At 31.5% G+C, this 20611-nt stretch overlaps 1 protein-coding gene across 1 annotated transcript; it reads right to left on the bottom strand.

Moving 5' to 3' along the window:
* Nucleotides 1–1578: 1578 nt before the first annotated feature.
* Pdk (pyruvate dehydrogenase kinase) lies at nucleotides 1579–20339 on the bottom strand. The gene is made up of 8 exons (XM_012359627.2): nucleotides 19958–20339; nucleotides 5292–5499; nucleotides 5002–5186; nucleotides 4756–4920; nucleotides 4314–4492; nucleotides 4007–4234; nucleotides 3701–3917; nucleotides 1579–3617 (listed from the first exon to the last, which is right to left on the bottom strand). The coding sequence occupies exons 1-7, from the start codon at nucleotides 20058–20060 to the stop codon at nucleotides 3729–3731; spliced, it is 1257 nt and encodes a 418-aa protein (XP_012215050.1). The 5' UTR covers nucleotides 20061–20339; the 3' UTR covers nucleotides 1579–3617; nucleotides 3701–3728.
* Nucleotides 20340–20611: the final 272 nt, after the last annotated feature.

The following is a 20611-nucleotide window of genomic DNA, read 5'->3' as shown; positions in this document are numbered from 1 at the left end:
TGAAAAAGTCGCAATTTAAAAAAAAAATTACACTTTTAATATAATTCAATAATGCATATGTAACATAAAGAAAGTACTTGCAATATACATACGCGACACAGATGTAATAAGACAAAAAAATTATTATTGAATATCTACTAAATTTATTCTTATTTTAATAATTGTCGTAATATAAATTTTATTTTTTGAAAAACTTTTTTAGTTTCTCTCATAAAAATATTTTTCTAAAAATATAACGAAATTTTGCTGAAATGTATTTGAAAATTTCTCTCAATTGACCCCATTAATTAGTTTCATAAATATTTCAGCAATTTTTCATTAAAAAGTAACAGTTTTCAGTTTAATTCGGTAAATTTTATAATGATAATTATTTAAAAACTCTTGTTACTTTTTAGCAATATATTTTAACTTTCCTTATATTTCATAGTATTACATTAAATTTTCATACGGAAAATTATGATTTATTTTGAAATATATATATTCAGTAATTTTTCAAAAACTTTTATTTTACTTTTCATTGATTTCATAGTACTTTCAGCAAAATATTTCCATCAGGGTTGTGCTTATTTTTCTAGTTAAATAATTTAATATTATTGTTTTGAAAAAATAATGCTCGTGTTTCGTATTTTTTGTGTATTATATGTATATTTATATTTTTATTAAGTGCACAAGTCTATCATATCTCAAGTCTATCATTTTATCACGAAATCTCTACCGATTAATTATTGCGTGATTGACAGCGTGTCTTTTCAATCGAAACGGAAGCTAATCTAAATAAGTGATAAAAATTGATAAGAAGTTCTCATCACCTAATTATAGATGAAGATAATGTTTATCAAAAAATTGTAAAAATGCAGAGTGCTTCTACTGATTACAAAATCACGAATGCCGTATCTTTTTCCACGTGATTTAAGTACGCGTGATTTCTGATTATCTGTGTTCTCTGATTCTCTTTACAAACAAGTTTACAAATAATCTTATTGTTATTGTTAGCAAACTGCAAATCTTAACATTGCGATATGTGCATCGAATAAATGATCGAGAACACTCATTTGTGGAAAATAAATAAAGAAAAAATGATGGATTTTTATAGTTGAAAATAAAATGATTTAGTTGTCCAATTTCAAAACTTAAATCAGAAATCATACTGTGAACAGAAATTATAAATGTTTTTTTTCTACCTAAGCTATATATATACACCGATAATAACTGGTTGAATATCACCTGTAGTGTCTTCGCAGGATACAGAAGCGGAATGCGCCCTGGTGACTCGCCTCTCGACTTTTATACGTTATATGTACTGTTTTTACGGAATCATAAAACGTGAGATGCATGCAGAGTAAGGGAATATAGGTGTTGATTTACATATGCGGAATGAGTTATTTAGGAGTCGCCAGCACTCTACGCAATGTCCTAGATTCATTGTTTACCTTGATAAAATGCGGGTTTTTATCAGACGTAGTGTGGATACTGTGATTTAAAAATTAACGAGAACTTATTTAAATTGGCGGTAATTAAGCTGCTAAGAGTAGATAGGGTGACCTGCTTCAAGTAGATAGGGTCCACTGCTTCAAATAATTTGTGTGTTTTACGTTTGATGCGATATTTATTAATAATGCTTTACAAGAGATCTTCTTATTCATACCTCACGCACGAGTGTCTATAGGTCTGTAATAATAAACTAAAAATTTACATAATTATTTATCGCTTATGTTACGCAACATAGTATTATATATACAACGTGTTTCTGTAAATCATCTCTAGGATCACATTTGGTGAACAAGGGCCCTACAAATCGTCAACGTTATGATCACTGAAATGTTACACGTGTTATGCGCATTTTATACTCGATATACATGTTTAATTAGGAACGAGTTTAACAAGCGTCCGCAAAGTTACGCTTGATAAAACTGCAGTATCGTAAAAAACACAGCATTCAAATGCTTGGTTTACCACTGCATACAACATTCTTCTGCCAGCATCATACAGTATAAACTTACAAAATAATGCTCGTCGCTCAAAGGTATCTGTACGATCATAAATCAAAAACTCTCCCTAATCAGTAATATATATTATATAATATATAAAATATTGTATATATAATACGTATTACATATCTAATATATAAAATATTTGATGCATTATATATAATATATATGTATATATGTAAATATATTATTTAACGTATTATATGTATAATATATCTTATATAATATACAATTATGTAAAATATATTATAAACCGTTGATATTTATAAGGCAGTTTAACAATCGCCATTTTCCGCTCCTAATTTTTACAGTAAAATAACAATAGAGCCAATAGATGTTACGTTATCAAAATTTATTCGTTAATTTTATTTTCTCATTTAAAAATGTGATTTTACAAAAGAAAACATAATATTATAAAAAAATACAAAATAGATGTACAAATATGTATATTGAAATGCGTGTACAGATACCTCCAAACACGTAAGATCCGTACCAAAAATTTTCTTCGTGAAAAAACATCTCTGACCCGTATAAAGACAATCTGCTCGTAGAAAATGTAATTAAAAAGTGCATCGTATTCAACCGGTCGACTTTATAAATTGTTTTTATACAGTATAAAATATTTTGCAGGAGATGGAGAGTTTCGATCGCTCGAAACCAACCGGCATATACATTGCTGCGAAATTATAACTTGCTTACTACAAACGCGACACGCGTCTTGTAGACGCATATGCTAACAGGTGTAAGTTGTCTAACGGCTAAATCAAAATTTTACATCACAGTCTGCAGTTTGTTATGTGCCTCAAACAATCGATCGGAAGTGGATGTCTGCCTTTCCTAGACTACGTTTTAAGATATATATCCAATTAAATATCTTCTAAAAAATTATAAGATAAATAGAAAAAAAGAACAAAAAATGCATTATTTAAAATTTCTTAAAAATATATTTACAATGCTTTTGTATTATTGATTTATAAATACGTTAGATAACTTTTTTACAAATGAAATTCATAACGTGGTCTAGGATGAATCATCGGACATTACGAGCTACATGTTGCCTAGTAATGCAACACAATGCAACAGAAAATGCTTTCTGAATTAAAAATGCTGATGTGATTTGCAATATAACTAACGAGAAGACGAAATACATTTGACCATATAAAATTTAACATTACAATTATTCAAACGCAAAGCTTCATTATAAAACAAATTCATTATAAAACAAATTGTTATTAATTTTTTTTAGATTTGAAAACTTTTCTTTTTCTTTTTAAATTTATATTGTAAAACTCTGTTAAATCTTTTCACTATAAACACGTAGTAGATAGTTTGATTTTGATGTTCTACGCTTGTGCCATAGAAAACACACCAAACATTAAAAAACAGATGTCTCAAATCTGTGTAATTAATTTGATATGTAGTGCAGTTACGGCACAAGGAAGATTATCATTATTATATTTTTGGCCAATGTAACGTTTCATCCTCCTAATAGTCCTAATTGTTTCTCATACTTAAAGAATATTTCTGCAATATTTATCCTTAATTTGAATACAGATCTAATTTTCCCGTTAATTATTATCCATTATTAAAGCATCCTTTGCGCGCAGTCAGAAGATTTTTCTGAGTTCCCTAGAAAAGAACATGTAAAATCAGTCTCTTAACAAATTGTAAAGAATTGTGAATGCACATATGTCATTTTTATTATGAATTACCCAAACATTTCCTGATCCGTATCGATTGCTATAAATGAGTGATTTCCATTCCATGTGGAAGCCTGTGGCCTTGAGCATGACTCATACTAAGTTGCCTCGTCGCCATTCCACCGCCACACTGACTACTCCAATCCGTCGTAGGTATTGGCGTACGGTAGAATTTCGACGAAGTTTTATTAAATATTGGTAATAGCTCGTTCGCCTCAGTGGATAACGCCTGCAGATAAAAACCTTTGTTTAGAGACACCGTTCCTAAATCAAATGTATCTTCGCAAATGCTCGGCACAGAGAAATCTAAAGCGTTACCTTCAGATAAATAATGGCGTCTGTACCGTATCCCTCACAGCTAAGCAGCACGATATCACCGTGCAGATACCTAGCATATAGCCGAGACAATGGCAGACCGTATCCATATCCTGCAAGCGGTACCGTATGAGCATTGTCCGATTTGCTCGGCTGTGGAGCGGTACTATACATATACTTGAATAAATGGTCCATTTGTGAACGAGGAATTCCGCCGCCTCTATCAGATATCTGAAACAGTCGGATAAAATGATAGCGTGGATTCTAATCACTCTGAAAATCGAATTGCTCGCCACAAAATTTGTCGTACCTTCACACAGATGTCCTCTTTGCCGCGCACAAGCAAAACTTCGAGCGGCGGACAATTATCCGAATCTGATCCGTGATGTTCCATCACAGCTCTCATACTGTTCTTGAAGAGCTCGAATAGCATATGATACAAATGGCTCGGCACATAAATGATTCTAATTTCACTGCTTCGTTCAAATTCTGGAAAAATGAAAGGAGCAACGATTACAATCGAAATTTAATGCATTTTTTTAAATTCATTAATTTCCATCGGATGGTAAAAATATAGATTGTACGGTTAATAATGTAATTGCTCTATAATTAATAACGTATTGCTTTATAATTACTCCTATAATTTGTGGGAATAATGGTAACAACGTTTGGAACAATCTACTTCTATAGAAAATTGTTTGTTCCAAACTACTTACTCTAACGCAAGTACAATCAACTTTATTCAAACTTGCCATTATGTTGTTTGACTACCAATTCCGGGCTAGCCAAATAATATTGATCGCACAGAAAACGTGCGTTCTCGTAAGCATCTTTAATAACGCCGATCACGTCACAGGACGGATCTATACATCCCACATGTCTACTGTGCCCGTTTAATTGCCCACCAAAAAGAAGCGCTGAAACGCAATGAAAGGAATCATTAATGTAAAACGTCAATATGCCATTCATAGGTAAATTTGCTTTCAAAATGAACTTACTGTGCTGATTGATCAGCATACGAATGGAAATACGAGACATGAGAAATCTGTCCAGAAAATACTGAATGCTGTTCTCAGTCTGATTGTCCACGTCGTAAGACTCCTTCAGCTCCAAGACGCCCTGTGCCATGGTCTGGACGACATCGGTGTGCCTATTTCGGATTTTTATCAGAGCTTGACAGAATCTGCAAAAAGATTCATCGAAAGGCTCATATAATAATGTTATTTGCGCAACAATTTTTCGCAAAAATATCGTATCGTTCAAGAAAATGCTTAGTTCATATACTCACTTGTCTAAAGTGGTGTCGTTGACATCCGATTTCTCGAATTGTATTATTTCGTCGAAAGAAGTGACATACAAATTATTCACAATACCCACACTAGGCATCTTCAATAGATTATCCGGTAGCAAATGGATCTCTTTCATAATGTTGGCGAGACGTACTGGCAGTTCTTTCCTCAGGAATATAAAGGATTTCCTTTCGCAAGCGCTTAGACCTGAAAAATACATGATACAATTATAATCGTAATCGCAAACATTAATTAACAATATATAAAATTTAGTAATATTTTATCAAATTAATTCCTAACCGATATCATAATCAAAATAAAAATATAATAAAAATATATAAGCTTTAATGCTGGATATTTTTGCCAAAACTTTATTTTACTCGTATTGACAGCAAACATTTCGTAAAATAACGATATCGGAATATTTTATACAGAATAATAAAAAATAATTAATAGAATTTTATATAAAAATACGATTTAAATATCCTAATTTGTGAGAAACAAAATTTTAATAATTTAATTTCAACAATAAGTTTTATTCAATAAAAATCTTATTTTTTCGATCAATAAGTTTCTTTTTGCGGTTAATGGATTTTTGCGTTATGTCTTAATGTTTAGCAGTTATCAAAAAGTCGGCTGTAAATGCGAAAGCAGTTATCAAAACACACAAGTTTCGTTTTATATCATGTTTTTTTCATCTATCAGGCGCAAAATACATATTTGCGGAAATTAGAAGTGTCTTCCAGAAAAAAATAATAACTCATCGCTGTATTATCGCAAGAATACATATTCTCTCGGAAAGGAAACCGCAAGTTTGATGGAAGTTTTGCGGTGTTTTAATAAATAACTTAATCGGGTAAACAGCTGACAAAAGTCCGTCGAGAAAAAACATATGTATTTGAATAATTTATTTGAAAGAAATGAGATATACTTAACGTGTAGTTTTTAGTCGGTTTTAAAATCAGTTCGCCCCTAAGCAATATTTCGATATTATGCAAATTATTTTCGTGGCAAATCCAATCTAATCCTAAAATTCAAAGAAAGCACGCATCAGCAACTAATTATTTTATTTAAAACACTAATAAACCCTTAACGTTTATTTAAAACACTAATAAACCCTTTACGTTTATTTAAATATTTGTAATTAAATTTGGAAATTATTTTTACTTTATTTGTCACTTTCAACATGTATTTTTTCGACGGTTTTTGTAAAAACTGTGTGATCAATTCCCACATAAAGAAAACTTGTTTCATTTCGCAATTATTTAAATTCTTCATTGTTTTTAGCGACGGATGGGCGCCCCTTTCTCTTATGGCGTCCCTAGGCAATTGCCTATAATGCCTAGTGATAAAACCGACACTGATAACAACATAAACTCTTTCTATATACGCGATAAGAATAAGGATAAAAATAAAGATGGGATAAGGAAGGCAATTTTATCTAACTAGATAAAATTGTCTTCCTTAATTTTATCTAACTAGGCTTTTATCTTAGTACTTTATCACCAAAAAGTCCATTAATCGATACGGTACATATTTTGTTGATAATCAACCTGTTAATTTTATGAAAAAGCATACAAATTTCGCACAATAGGCAAAATTGCGTCGGTCGTATCCGTACTGTCGACTAAGTTGGTCAGCAAAGTATTAACATAATAAAGCAAAAAGTGAGTTTTTATTCTCCGCAGTTTAATACTGCCAACAAAGAGGCAAAATTTATGAATATTTGCATTTCATAATTGAATTAAACAAAAATATTTATTTATCTAATTAATTGGTGCAAAAATTTTATCACGGGATGAGAGAGAGCTCACATATTTATTTATCACTGTTGAATTTATAAAGTTAAATTTTTCCAAGTGGTCATAATTTATTTTTAAATATTAAAATATATTTTATTTAATTACTTTCAAATATTTCTAAATACAAATTTACGACAAATTAATGTAACTTTCTAAAATAGTTATATACATAAATTCGAGTATAAAAAGTTCAGAGGATCGATATTTTATGTTAATATTGAATAAATTATCATTGTATAAAAATTGTGTAAAAAATCTTGCATAAACAGATTGACATTCGAAAACTTATAAATATATAGAATATCTATTGCATAAAAAATAAAATTTATCTATAAACTGCTATGTATTATCTTGTCGCCTGTAGAAAAATCGATACAAACTTCCTGCAAACTGAACTACCTCCAGTAATCATACACTAACCTACTTAACAGCATGTCGCTGTCACTATTGACAAATATGAACTATAGTTATCCTTTGCATGTGTTTGTTCATACACAACGCACCATTGCAAAATATTTAATCGATCGATTACAAATTGTTAGAACAAAATTCAAACTATGAACAAGTTAAAATACATTAACAAAAGACTTCATTAATAAAATTCTTTTGTTTTACCTTAATTAATGTCTATTTATTGAAACTTTAAATATTTTTACACTTTATCAAATATATATATCACTAAGAAAAAACAAAATACACATAAAACAGTCGTTGTGATAGAAATGTCTATCGATCGCCTGTAAAATATTTGGTAGCGGCACGCTTGAGTAAATGTCGATAAATCGATTGTAATATCTCTTATCTTTCCATCGAAGAGAAAATTTAATTATTTACAGACATGCTTGAGACATGTTCCCGGGTGCGTGAGGCAGCGTGCTCTGAAAATAAACCTCGACCTCGTGAGCATATATTTGCAACGCGAGAAGATTGTTACTTGAGAAATCACGAATCTGAAAAATGTCCTACCATAACGATAGAGCATCTTAACAAATATCAAGAAAAGGCTACATAAAATGAAAACGTCAACATATTTTATCCTCAATAATAAAATATTGATATTGAGCGATCGTCAAATAGAATTTTAAATCGTGTTCATATTAATATCGCAATCATTATAGCAAATTATTTTTTAAAAAATGACAAAAAAAATTATATTTATTTTTAGTGATTCAGCAACTTTTTTAGAAACCTACTTGTTAAATTTATTATTTTCTATTGGAAAAAAATCAATATATATTTTTGTACAAAACTTTTCGCGCTTTCTCATAAAAATCTATGTTTAAGAATTGTGCCAAACAGATTAGATAGTACACTCACTAATTTTCCTTGTGGTGAGCGACTGATAACAACTATTTATCATGCAAAATGTAATCAGTGGAAAGGTTGGAAGCATCGAAGAGCCAACTATGATGGCCGTATTGTTCGTGTGCAATTTTAATCGAGCTTAATAAAGCAGTAAACTGCGTCGTCCTTCCTAAATGGCGAATTCACTTATTAGCGAAATTCAGTTTCCATCGTTCAATTGGATTAAATTTCGCGTGTGAAACAGTTTCACGGACGTGGGTTCTATAGTGTAAATTTCAAATATGGATTTTAAGTGGGCCGAGAAAATACACGATATCGCAGAGCGATGACGTAAATTGCGCAACATTTGAAATCTTCACACTGTTAAGCATGATGCTTGTAACGCGAGGACTCGTGGGCGTTGAATTATGTGTATCATGAATTCTCCGAAGAGGAATTGCACCTGGTTCCAGCGATTTACTTCCAAGTGTGATCAACTGAGAAATTACTAGGAAATTGAACGACCTTATCTGCCAGACGCAGATCGCGTTGCAGTAAACCATTTATCTAAAATTCCATTTGACAAAGTGAAAATAGATAGACGGACTCCTGCAGCATCTGCCCACCATTTGTCATGGACACTGGTCGTGGTATTTGCATCGATTGATGCAATCGCCACGCAACTGTAACCGAAATCGCGACGCCCTTTCCAACAATGCAACCTAATTTAATATTAATTAAATTCGAGTTTTGCGTCACAATTAAAAATTTGAGTTACTAATAAGTCGATCAAAAAATTATATTATTTTAATACCATACAGAGAATGCTATAATAATGTCACAAAAATGTTGATAAATTTGCAAATATATAAAGTGCACAGAAAACCATGTATTTTTTTAATTATAAACTCTAAAAATAAAGATGTGTGTGGTTTTAATTTAATTAACTGATTCGTTGAACAAATAAAATGCAAAATTCGCAAGCTGAATATAATGTACGATTCGTCATAGGACGACAAAAAAGGATCATCTGCTTGAAGCTATTAGAGCTAACTTATGATTCAAACTGCATTAGCTATATACAAAAACTCAAACATACCAGATACGCTGAAGTGGCGCGCAATGATATTACTCTCAGAAATTAATATGACGACATAAATGTATCTTATCTCATGCAGAGATAAATATTTATATATACATGCGACCACAGACACCATTGTAATTGTAGAATTTGCATTGTTCAAATATTTTATCAATGCGTGACGTCGAGTACGTTCTCTCTTAAGCAACGTAGGATAATCCGCTTATTAAGAGCGAAGTGTCTCATGGCTCTTTATTCTGAGTCATGAGACGCTTGTCGCCAACAAAACAACAGATAAGAATATTAGCGGCTGTTAAACAACCTATACATATCTGTTTAACTACCGCGTGCAATCATTTGTTATTGTTCGACTTTAGCCGGTTTGAAAGCGATATACCAAACAGATTGCGACAAATGGGTCTCGAATACAAGTGTTACCTTTGTAACATACTTTTAAGCGAAAAAAGTACGACTATTTTAATCTGAGGATTGTCGTTAATTCAGATGACACATTAAATGATTTCACTCGTATTGGAGTTTCTCGATAGCATTATTCGATATTCAGAGGTCGTCGATCTTTATCGAAACCATAAATAAAATAACTTAATATTCTTTCTCGAATATTTTTTATATTTCAAAATTGTGTCATTGACACTTCCTGTGTAGAAAGATAAAAAAAGAAGCGTTGCACCGAAATCTCGCGGATAGCAGAGAATGACGTCAAACGAAATCGATTGTTTACCGGCCTTATGACGGCGAAACTAAAACAAGCTTTGCAATCTTTGAACTTTGTACTCGATATTCACGTAGATAATCAACAACACTAATTTTACCAAATCTGTGAATTAACATTTCTTTTTTTTATTTTTTACTGCGTGACGCAAAGCGCACGCGAATTACGCGTGATTTTGCAAGAATCGCACGTGACAGAATTTACATTCGACGATCAACACGAACCGCGCCATAGAATTTGCATTCGTCTTACGAATTACACTTTTTACATTATATTTTTTCCTCTTTTGTTTCCAAGGCCTGAATATATATTTATTTCAAATGTAAAAAATAGAAATAAAATGAACTATTACTCATAAAAATTCAAATCAAATAATAAATAAAGTTGTATTATTCTTGCTTGAATAATTATAATTTTTACGATCGCAATTTCAATAAAAAATGCATTTCATAAAAATTTAATATATTAAAAAAAATTTATATTCAATGTTTTGCTCAATATATAATTGAAAATAAAGCAAATTTATTCCAGAGAATGAGAATTCCAGTAGAACTCTTGTTCAAACCTATTTAAATTGCAGAACTATGCGGGAAACAACTGTTCGATGCTCATATATTCGAAATTTGATGAGATGCTAGTATGTCGAATGTGAAGTTGGCATCTCATTCTTATAAATTGCGATTTTAACGGTAAATCAACAGAACTATTGATCAAACCTATCAGGAACTGTAGAACTATTCTGGATGCAAGTAAATATGACGTTTATTTATGAGATTCTAATAAATGATATGCTAACTTCACAGACATGGAAAATGATAGTAAATATGTATGCCATATTTTATACAATCTAGAACTGTCAGCATGTGTAAAAATTGTGACAATTTATGGAGGTCACGTTTGCAGAAGAATCATCTAATCAGTCTTCCTTACGCTAATAGATAACGGCGAGAAGTTAGTTCGTTTCATTTTCACATCATCGAATTAGCATTCTGACTCCAGAGCACGTAAATTTAGAACTCACACTGTATGTGATCACGGTCTTCTGAAATGATAAGTGTTTACTATCACTTTCTTTCCAGAAGCTTCATATCAAGACGTTTGTATTTATGATGTTGTTTATACCAGTGTATATAAAATTATAATCAGAAGCAAAATCAAAAGAAAAATTAGAATCAGAAGTAATTTATTATTTATTAAAATATATGTATTTATTTACTTAGAATTTAGAATACAGATTAGAAGAGATGTAATTATCAATTATCAATAAAAAGTTTGATAGAAAATTAAAAATTTTATTAATCGATATCAGAGACAAGACTATTTTCGGTTTGGCTCTTACGTATTTTTCAATTATATAATAACTACTCGATTTTGCGCCAATTATGCATCATAATAACAGTACTGAGAAAACATTAGGTATATCATTAAGTTTCATAGAAAAAAATAGTCGGTCGAATATTGTAATTGCACTAGCAGAATGCTGTAGCAATCTTTTTGTAAATGTGAACTATTTTTAATAGAGTTTTTAATAGAGCGATCTTGTAATATAACCATGTACGGGAGAAAAATACAAAATTAGACCATGATTTTAACGTTTATTAAACATATCGATAGAGACAAACTAAATATTAAAATATAAACAAATTATATATAATAGAAACAAAATGAATATTAAATTTATAAACATAAATTTTATAATAAAATCAAGGTAAAAATTGAAATGTGAAGATCTATCGAAAAACACGTCGCGATCGACTGATTGGACACTCCCGCGCTAGCATGTATGTATATTGCCTATACGAATGCAATAATCATAGATAACAATTGTGTTCGTCCGAAACAATTCGTGAAAAGTTCAAATCATATCATTCATTGGTCCTCTATCAATGATTTTCAATATACAAAACGGTTATGTAATACAATACAGAGAAACATACACAGATGAGAATTATGACATATTTATAAACTGGTGACTAAATAACAAGCAATGAAATTCGTGATTTAACTTTAAATTTATTTGACCGAGACAACTGATACTTTTAGTAAATAATCTGCTTACTTTTTTTATTAAGTTTTTTACGTATTTAATTTAATGTAATCTAATTTTTAGTAAGCATACTTTTAAATGTTTAATTAATTACTATTTTACTTATTTTCTATGATGTTATTCTATTTAATTAACTTCTACTTTGACAATCTACAGGATGTCCCATGGGAAGTTGCTGAAACTAATTAGCTGTCACTGTAAATTTAAAAATCATGTCGCAAAGAAGACTAAAAACAATTCTATTTTTGCAACGCAGCTAATTAATAAGTTTATCTTTAAAATAATAGTTGTAAGAGTAAAACGCTTAAAATAAAATGTTTATTGCACTTATGTCATTTGTTTACAAAGACACAGATATATAATTATTATATAATTATTAGTGCTATCAGAGTTATTACAGTGAATAAACATCTTGAATTCAGTTAAAAATATTATAAAACTTCTAAGTATTTATATTCTAAATAACGACGAAGGTCGAACTAATAGCTATGCGGAAACCACAAAACGCGCTGCGACCGCAGTCTGACGAGATAAAATCATATAATTTAAAAAAAACGAAATCAGATATTCCACGCTTCACACATTACATAACTTGTCGATAACTGATTGCCAACATAATTACATAATTGCATAATGCAGACACACAACAATGAGTTTCTCGCTTGAAATAAATTTACTACTTCCGTGTAAAACATTGCATCGTATTATAGAAACAGTTACTTCCTCGAATTAAATGCCAGAACAAGCAAAACTTGGAAGTATTATTTCCCATTTACGACTATCGTGAAAAGTTACTTTTCTTTTTACATATCAAACAAAACTTTATTTCATGTCAGGTATCTAATAATAGAGCATAAAGAAGAGTTTAATTGTTTAATTAACTGTTAAATTTTCGAAGAATTATGAAGTGTTTTATTCAAACGTGCTTAAAAAAAATAATAGCATTCTCATTGAGAAGATAATCGTTTGTATGACAAAGCACTTTTAAAAATCGCACATTGTAAGATAAAGCGAAACAGGCTCTAAGCGTATTTCTATCAAGTTAAAAACCCGGATCGCGCTAAATAAAGAATAGTGTAAATAAAGTATACGAAAAGTATGCTGCTCATTGGTAAAGAATATAGGTGTTCCATAAAATTAATGAAGACAAAATGAAGACAAAATAAAGAAAAAGGCAGAGAATTAAATCGGTAAGCTTCATGTAACACTTTTAAAGTACCTTGAGATCTATGAGAACATCTATATAAATAGTTTATGATCCGTATAATCCATAGATAATCTATATGGTCTGCACGTAGATATAAGCAATCGTAAACTCACTTCTTCTGTAGCATAAAGAATAAAAAGATAACAAACATTATAAACGTTAAAGTTTCAAAAATTAGTCATCAGCGCGCTACGATTGATAAAATGTGCGCGTTAAACTTAGATGAGTGGATATAAAACTGAATCGCTGTTTCCCGCACGTTATCTTGCTGATCTACCAGTGCAGGAGGGATATAATACGTAAGTGTTTCTCAACCTGTTTGTTATAGCGAGCATTTCACACTAAAATAATAAACTTTTAACGAGTAAAAGTAAAGATAACATATACGATACCGTATAATTGTTTTTTAGTAAAATAAAAGAAGGATAAATTGATAAATTCTTCCTATCTCGATAATAATACCTGTTGCGATAAAAATATTTAAAAATATCCCACTTACTGAAAATATTCCGTAGAGAACTACTGTTTTACTTAAAATGCTATTTCCGATAGTAACCGGTTTTAAAACAACTCTTTATTGCTGTTTATGTTTATACGGAAAAGCTAGTGTTCTATTTTCTTCTAAAATATTCGTCCTAGTCTTCTCTTTTAGCGTTCACCGATCTTACAAACATTACGTCCCCTAATAAAGTTTATTTTGCAATAATTATTAACAAAACTCTTCTTAACTGCCAGCGTTAAATAATTAAGGATTGAAATTTACAATAATTTTAATTTACGATAGAAATTATCTGTCTATTTAATTTACATATAAAATTAAGTAAGCAATATTTATTATCAATAAAACAAATAATAATTTTCGCATAAATATTAGGTATTTTATTACAGAGAATTAATTAGTTTTTCCCTTTTGCAACGCTAAACATTCTGCTCAAACATTCAAATGACATGTTTTATTGGCAAATACTGATAATGTTACCGTTTTCATTTTTCATATACAAAGTATATAAGAAAGTACGTTGTTCCAGGAAACGCAAGAATATAGGTTTGTTCGCGTCGCATGCTCCAACATGCTCCGATATACTCCAATCTATAGTATACGTAACGTAATACTATAGATTGGAGCATGTTGGAGCATGCGACGCGAACAAACCTCATGCTTCTTTTCGTGGTTTCATTCTAACAAGCAGTTGACTTCGGATTTAATTTGCCAGCACTTTGTTCACTGGTCTGACCTCAATTATACAGACCAATAACGCCGTTAAGATTTCGGCGATCGTTTCAAGTAACAAATGTCTTTTTCCTTGATCGTGTAATTATGGAACTAAATATAAAAAAAAAAAATCTGAGAGAAACGTAGATAACTGGGTCAACTTAAAAATAATATAAAAGATACTGAACAACGCGTTGCGTATAAAGTATCCAATCACGAGAAGTATTCATTCGATATTGTAACAGAATACCCTTAATCTACCCTCTAATTTCCAATCAGTATACATTCATTCAGTAATTTCGTTCGTGCTGTTATGATACGTTAAATCCCATCGAACCACGACAGAAATATAACATTCAATTTGACTTGTTATTTGTTAAGAACGCAGTAGTGCGGTAAAAGAAAAGTCATCATCACGAACTAACACGTGGTGATAACGCGCGCAGCGCGATATTGATAATCTTCTGCCTTGCTACATGATAAAAATGCATAATAAAAGTATAATCCGCCAATGTGCGATACGTAAATAGAATATGTACCACACAAATATATATTCCGCGAATAAGATAATAAATGAGCAATTAGTGCTCTTTCATTCGCATATCACAAATTATACGTTCTAATAGTTGATAACGTTCACAAACAGAGTAAATTTTTCATTTTTCTTTTAAATTTTATTTGAATTATATTCTCAACTGTTTACTTTCTCAGCACAACCAGAATTCTTATTCACAATTTGAATTTTTAGAATTTATTATAAAGTTGCGAAGAAAAAGTGTACGAATCTGAATTTTCATTATATATCGAAATGGACAAAGTTCGTACGATTTTTCGCGAAGTTTATTATTAGTAAAACCGCATGAACTTTATTGGTTGTCTGATGTATATACCAGGAGTGTAAGTTGAAGTTTGCCGGTTTTTTCGTTAAAAAAAACACATAATTTTCAAGGGAATCTCAAAATATTTTTATTCAAAGTATTGACCATTTGATTCTACACATTTCGTCCATCTTTCAGGCAAATTATGGATACCATTCCAAAAAAATTTTTTCTCTTTCGAGGAAAACCATTCGACAAGCCATTTTTCAACTTCTTCAAAATTGACGAAGTGCTGCTCTGCAAGTGAGTGCCCCATCGATGCGAAAAGGTGGAAGTCGGACGGGGCGAGGTCTGGAGAGTACGGCGGATGCGATAATATTTCCCAATTAAGTGCTTTTAATGTGTCCTTCACGGATCTAGCGGTATGAGACGGTGCGTTGTCATGTTGCAAAATAACTTTGCCATGTCTTCGGGCCCATTCCGGTCGTTTAACGATCAACGCATGATTCAAATTGATCATTTGTTGTCGGTAGCGATCCGTATTTACCGTTTCACCAGGTTTTAATAGGTCGTGGTACACCACACCATCCTGGTCCCACCAAACACAGAGCATTGTCTTACGGCCAAAGCGATTGGGCTTTGCTGTGGATGGAGCGGCTTCACCAGGTAAAAGCCATGATCTTTTTCGCTTCGGGTTCTAAAAAAAAATCCACTTCTCGTCACCCGTGACAATCCGATGCAAAAAAGACTTCCTTTCGAACCGTTGAAGCAGCATTTCACAAATGGTTTTTCGATGTTCCATTTGCCTGTCGTTCAATGCGTGTGGCACCCATTTTCCATACTTCTGAATTTTTCCCATGGCTTTTAAACGTTGGCAAATTGCTACTCGGGACACATTAAGTTTTTCTGCCAATATTTGTTGTGATTGGGTTGGGTCTTCATCCAACAACACCTGCAAATCCTCGTCTTCAAACCTTTTCACTGCACCAGGATGTTCATTGTCTTTCAAATCGAAATCTCCACTTTTAAATTGACGAAACCATGTCTCACATGTTCTAATCATTGAAGCATGTTCACCATAAGTTTCTACTAGCAAACGATGTGCTTCAGCTGCTTTTTTCTTTTGATGAAATAAGAAAAGCAACGAATGCCGCAAATGCTCTTTATTTGGAACGAAACTCGACATATTCATTGATTTAAACGACTATGACGCTATTATTTTGACAGAATGAGACTTAAGTGTTTTTGGAGGTTAATGTCAATAGAAAACAATCGTGTATATAACAAATCATAGAAATGCCTACATCCTGCTAGCAACACCTACTGTAAAAACCGGCAAACTTTAACTTACACTCCTGGTATATATCTTAAAAATACTTGAAAGTACCGATGTTAACGGTACAAAGTACACAGTAACATGACGTAAATATTTTGGGCGAAACGCGAATGTGCGTCAGACAGATGTGGATGTATAATTTTAAATACGACACCATCCGCGGGTTGACAAATTTTTACCGGATTGCTTTTCGTATCACCAAACCTTGCCAAGTTATGGGCAACGTTCCAAGATGGAATGATACCACGCATACGTGTAGTTATTCTATTTTCGTTGTAAAACTTCCGTAGGAGATAATGACAGTGACTAAAACCAGCGAATGCAGCTTTCTCCACATGCGTGATATATTTGCGTCCTTGACCCAGTGCGAAATGAAGGACGCGTGTCCTTCATTTGTCCCTTGAAACAAGAATTCTATTTTCCCGTATATATGGTTTGCAACGGAATTCGACATTAATCCTTCCCCCAAATGTTTGCATAGCGGAGTATTTCGGTATAAAACTTTGATTCGTCACTCGCGTTGAAATTAATTGGATCTTCTAATGCACGTCCAAAAAGTCTTTCGATGTACTTTTCATAGTATATTACTGCGCACAAAGATTGCGTACAAAGGAAACGACAATGGAAATTTGTTGCCGAAGGTGAGACAGGATGTTACATTCGCATAATTGCTCGCCGATAAATTACGAAGAAAATTCAATATACTCGCAATAACAATTGAAATTAAAATTAAAAATATAGATACTCCTTATGTTTTCATTGAAAAATCTGTTCTTGAAATTTTACACACACATTTTATAGAATTTCCCATACAATAACTTAAATATTTTGCAAAATAAATTTTTAAATTGCCGTAAATTGCCTCACTATATTAATCACAATTCTAAGTCATCATATAATAATAAATAATCCATTTTCAATTGACATATATATATTGTATATCGCGCCTCTCAATCAATATTCCATAGATCATGTCTGATTATGAGATCAATAGACCGCGAATGTGTAACAATATGCACTTCTATGAAGTGCATTAAGATGAACTCTAGTCTAAAGCACAAGATTACTTTAAACACGTCTGTGAAATTCATCCGTGATGACTAGTGACATGTTGAAAAAAAAACAGCTGTTAGACAAAACACACGACGTATTTATGCATTGAAATCAAGAAATCGCAGGTGAATGATCTCACCCGTGTATCTCACATTTCCAAGCTCTAAAACGACGTTTCTTTTTCAGCACGTTTCGTTCAGTGCGTTTCATTTTACTGTTAAAAAATTATTCCTCAAAAATTATAGCTTTTAATATTTTTTACCCCTTCTTTGAAAAATATAAAGATTAAAATTTTTAAACCAATTCTTCTCAGAATTTTATTATTGTTTATATGCTAATTGTTTATCTGTCATTTCAGTCTTGCCTTCGCATAAAAATATTTATGATAGAAACAATATCCTTTTTGATGATAAAACTAAATTTAAATGACAAACATGAATTGTATGTAAATGTTATTGCATGTTTTGCGGTAGAGATTTATGTTTGCTTATGTGTGCCGCGATTATATCATATATGTATTTATTATCACTTCTTATCGATGAGCACATAGCATAACTCAATGAGAAGGCCTACTTTTGGAGAAACACCGTAGCGAAACACATTCGACGTTTCTCTTTATAAAAATAAAAAGAAGGGGAGAAAGGGACAACTTCCTACGAGAGAAATGAGAACCAATTACGAAATCACGCGTGTTTAAAACATCACGAATTTCTCGTCGCGTTCGCACATACGCCATACGTGTGTATCATAAAAACAGTCTAGTATAATAACGTCGCCATTGTTAAATACAGTGACGGATCAAGCACATGAAACATGAGGCTCATATAAAGCTCCAAGGACGCTGGATTAAAAAAAAAATCAAATCAATAATATTAGAGAATAAATATTGTTAGAAATCAAAGTCATAATATTTTATAATGGAAATTATGAAATAAATAAAAAACATTTTATATTTCTGACGAATTTTATACTTCTAGATTTGAATATTGGATTGAAGATAAAATAAAAAGTAAAATTATATTAATTTTCTACTTTATGCTCATGAATCATATTACATTAATATCATAACCGTATTATAAAAATATATTAAACATTCAATATTTCTTTCTATATATTTAATCTCATTACTCCAACGAATGTATGCATTAATTTGTATGTTTAATTAATGTTTATACAATGTTACATCACGCAAGATTATAATGTTATTGCAACACCAAATGCAGAGATATCACGATTCTGTTAAATGCAAAAATTATAATCATTAAGCGTCTGTGTTTACATACACGACATACGTATTTAAATAGTAATCCATATGTTGAATGTAAATTCGTAACATTTCTTAGTATTTTTCATTATTACAAATTTTTTTAATAGTTTGACTTTCAATGACACATAGCATTCTTGTAATTTCAAAAATTACTTTGATATTAATATAAAATGAATTTTTTATCATATTTTAATTATAAGTTACAGTAAATAAGTATGTAACAATAATATATCTTGTAACTTTTAAAGAATCACGTGGAATTAATAAAAAATATTTTTCAAAAAATTATTTTTACAAATTGTTGAAAGAATTAGATAAAATGTAAATAATGTAACGCTTTTATATCAATATTATCTTTTGGTTGCCTATTACAAAGCGTATTATAAATTGAAACTATGAAAAATATATGTGTCATTATTGTGAAATAATATACATATATGATATTCTATGGTTTTTAATGGAGAATATAGAAATTTTTATAGGAAATATAAAAAGATTCTTTTGAGGATAAATAATCTTTCTATAAAGCTATTGTCGAAGGATTAAATAATACTGAAATAACCAATACTGATTGTGAGACATATATAGTACCGCTGTAAAAGTTATACCGTATCACGTCGGTCGTAATTCGACCGTTTCTCTGTCAATCGTGCTTAATTGACGTAGCGAGTGGAAGCGATGACGGACGGCACATACGCCGTACGCCGCACGTCGGAATATAAATCGAGACGATACATAAAACACTAGATGCAGCGACGCGTTAGAGGCAGCTGGAGCGCCTTTCACGCTCACCAATACATGAAGAGAGTGCGAGGAGGACTTACCGAAATCGATGAACTGTTTTATCGAAAGCGGCGAGGGATTGAATTGCGAATAAAAGTCCAACATCTTGGTGATGTTGCCCAAACAGCTCCGTGTTACCCTCATCTCCAAGCGTGTTATTGTTACACATTAAACTCGATCGAATCCGGTCCCGGCTGCACGACGTAAAAACGAAGAGGAAACCCGCCCTCCAGAGTAGCTGTTTCTGTCGCGATCGTGTAATAGGAAAGTAGTAATCCCGCGTAGTAGCAGACTAGCTAACACTAGCCACGAGAATAAAACAACGCCAGACGTCGAGCACGGCAGAATCGCGTCAACGAGTGCTGAGAACTCGTCGAAACGCGGTGCAGTATATGCAGACCTCGCGCCGGGACACGCATGCGTGTTGCCAATGTGCGAATCAGCAGCACATATGGGCATATATAAGTACTTAATTGCAATTTTGTCACATTCGCAATGCGAAAATTGATTCAATAAGTGCAATTAAAGTAATTATTAAATTATAATACAGCCATTTAAAATCTGAAATAAAAAGTAATATTTTGTATATAATAATACAAATTCATATGCATACTGATGTGAAATACTTTATTGTGGAAGTTGCAGGAAAACCACAATTATTTTACGTAATATCTAAATATAAATAAAATATCTTT

This window comes from Linepithema humile, chromosome 1 (genome assembly GCF_040581485.1).
Source record: "Linepithema humile isolate Giens D197 chromosome 1, Lhum_UNIL_v1.0, whole genome shotgun sequence".
Classification (NCBI taxonomy): Eukaryota; Metazoa; Arthropoda; class Insecta; order Hymenoptera; family Formicidae; genus Linepithema; species Linepithema humile.
The sequence above is the reverse complement of the archived record's forward strand: the minus strand, read 5'-3'. Positions and strand labels throughout refer to the sequence as shown.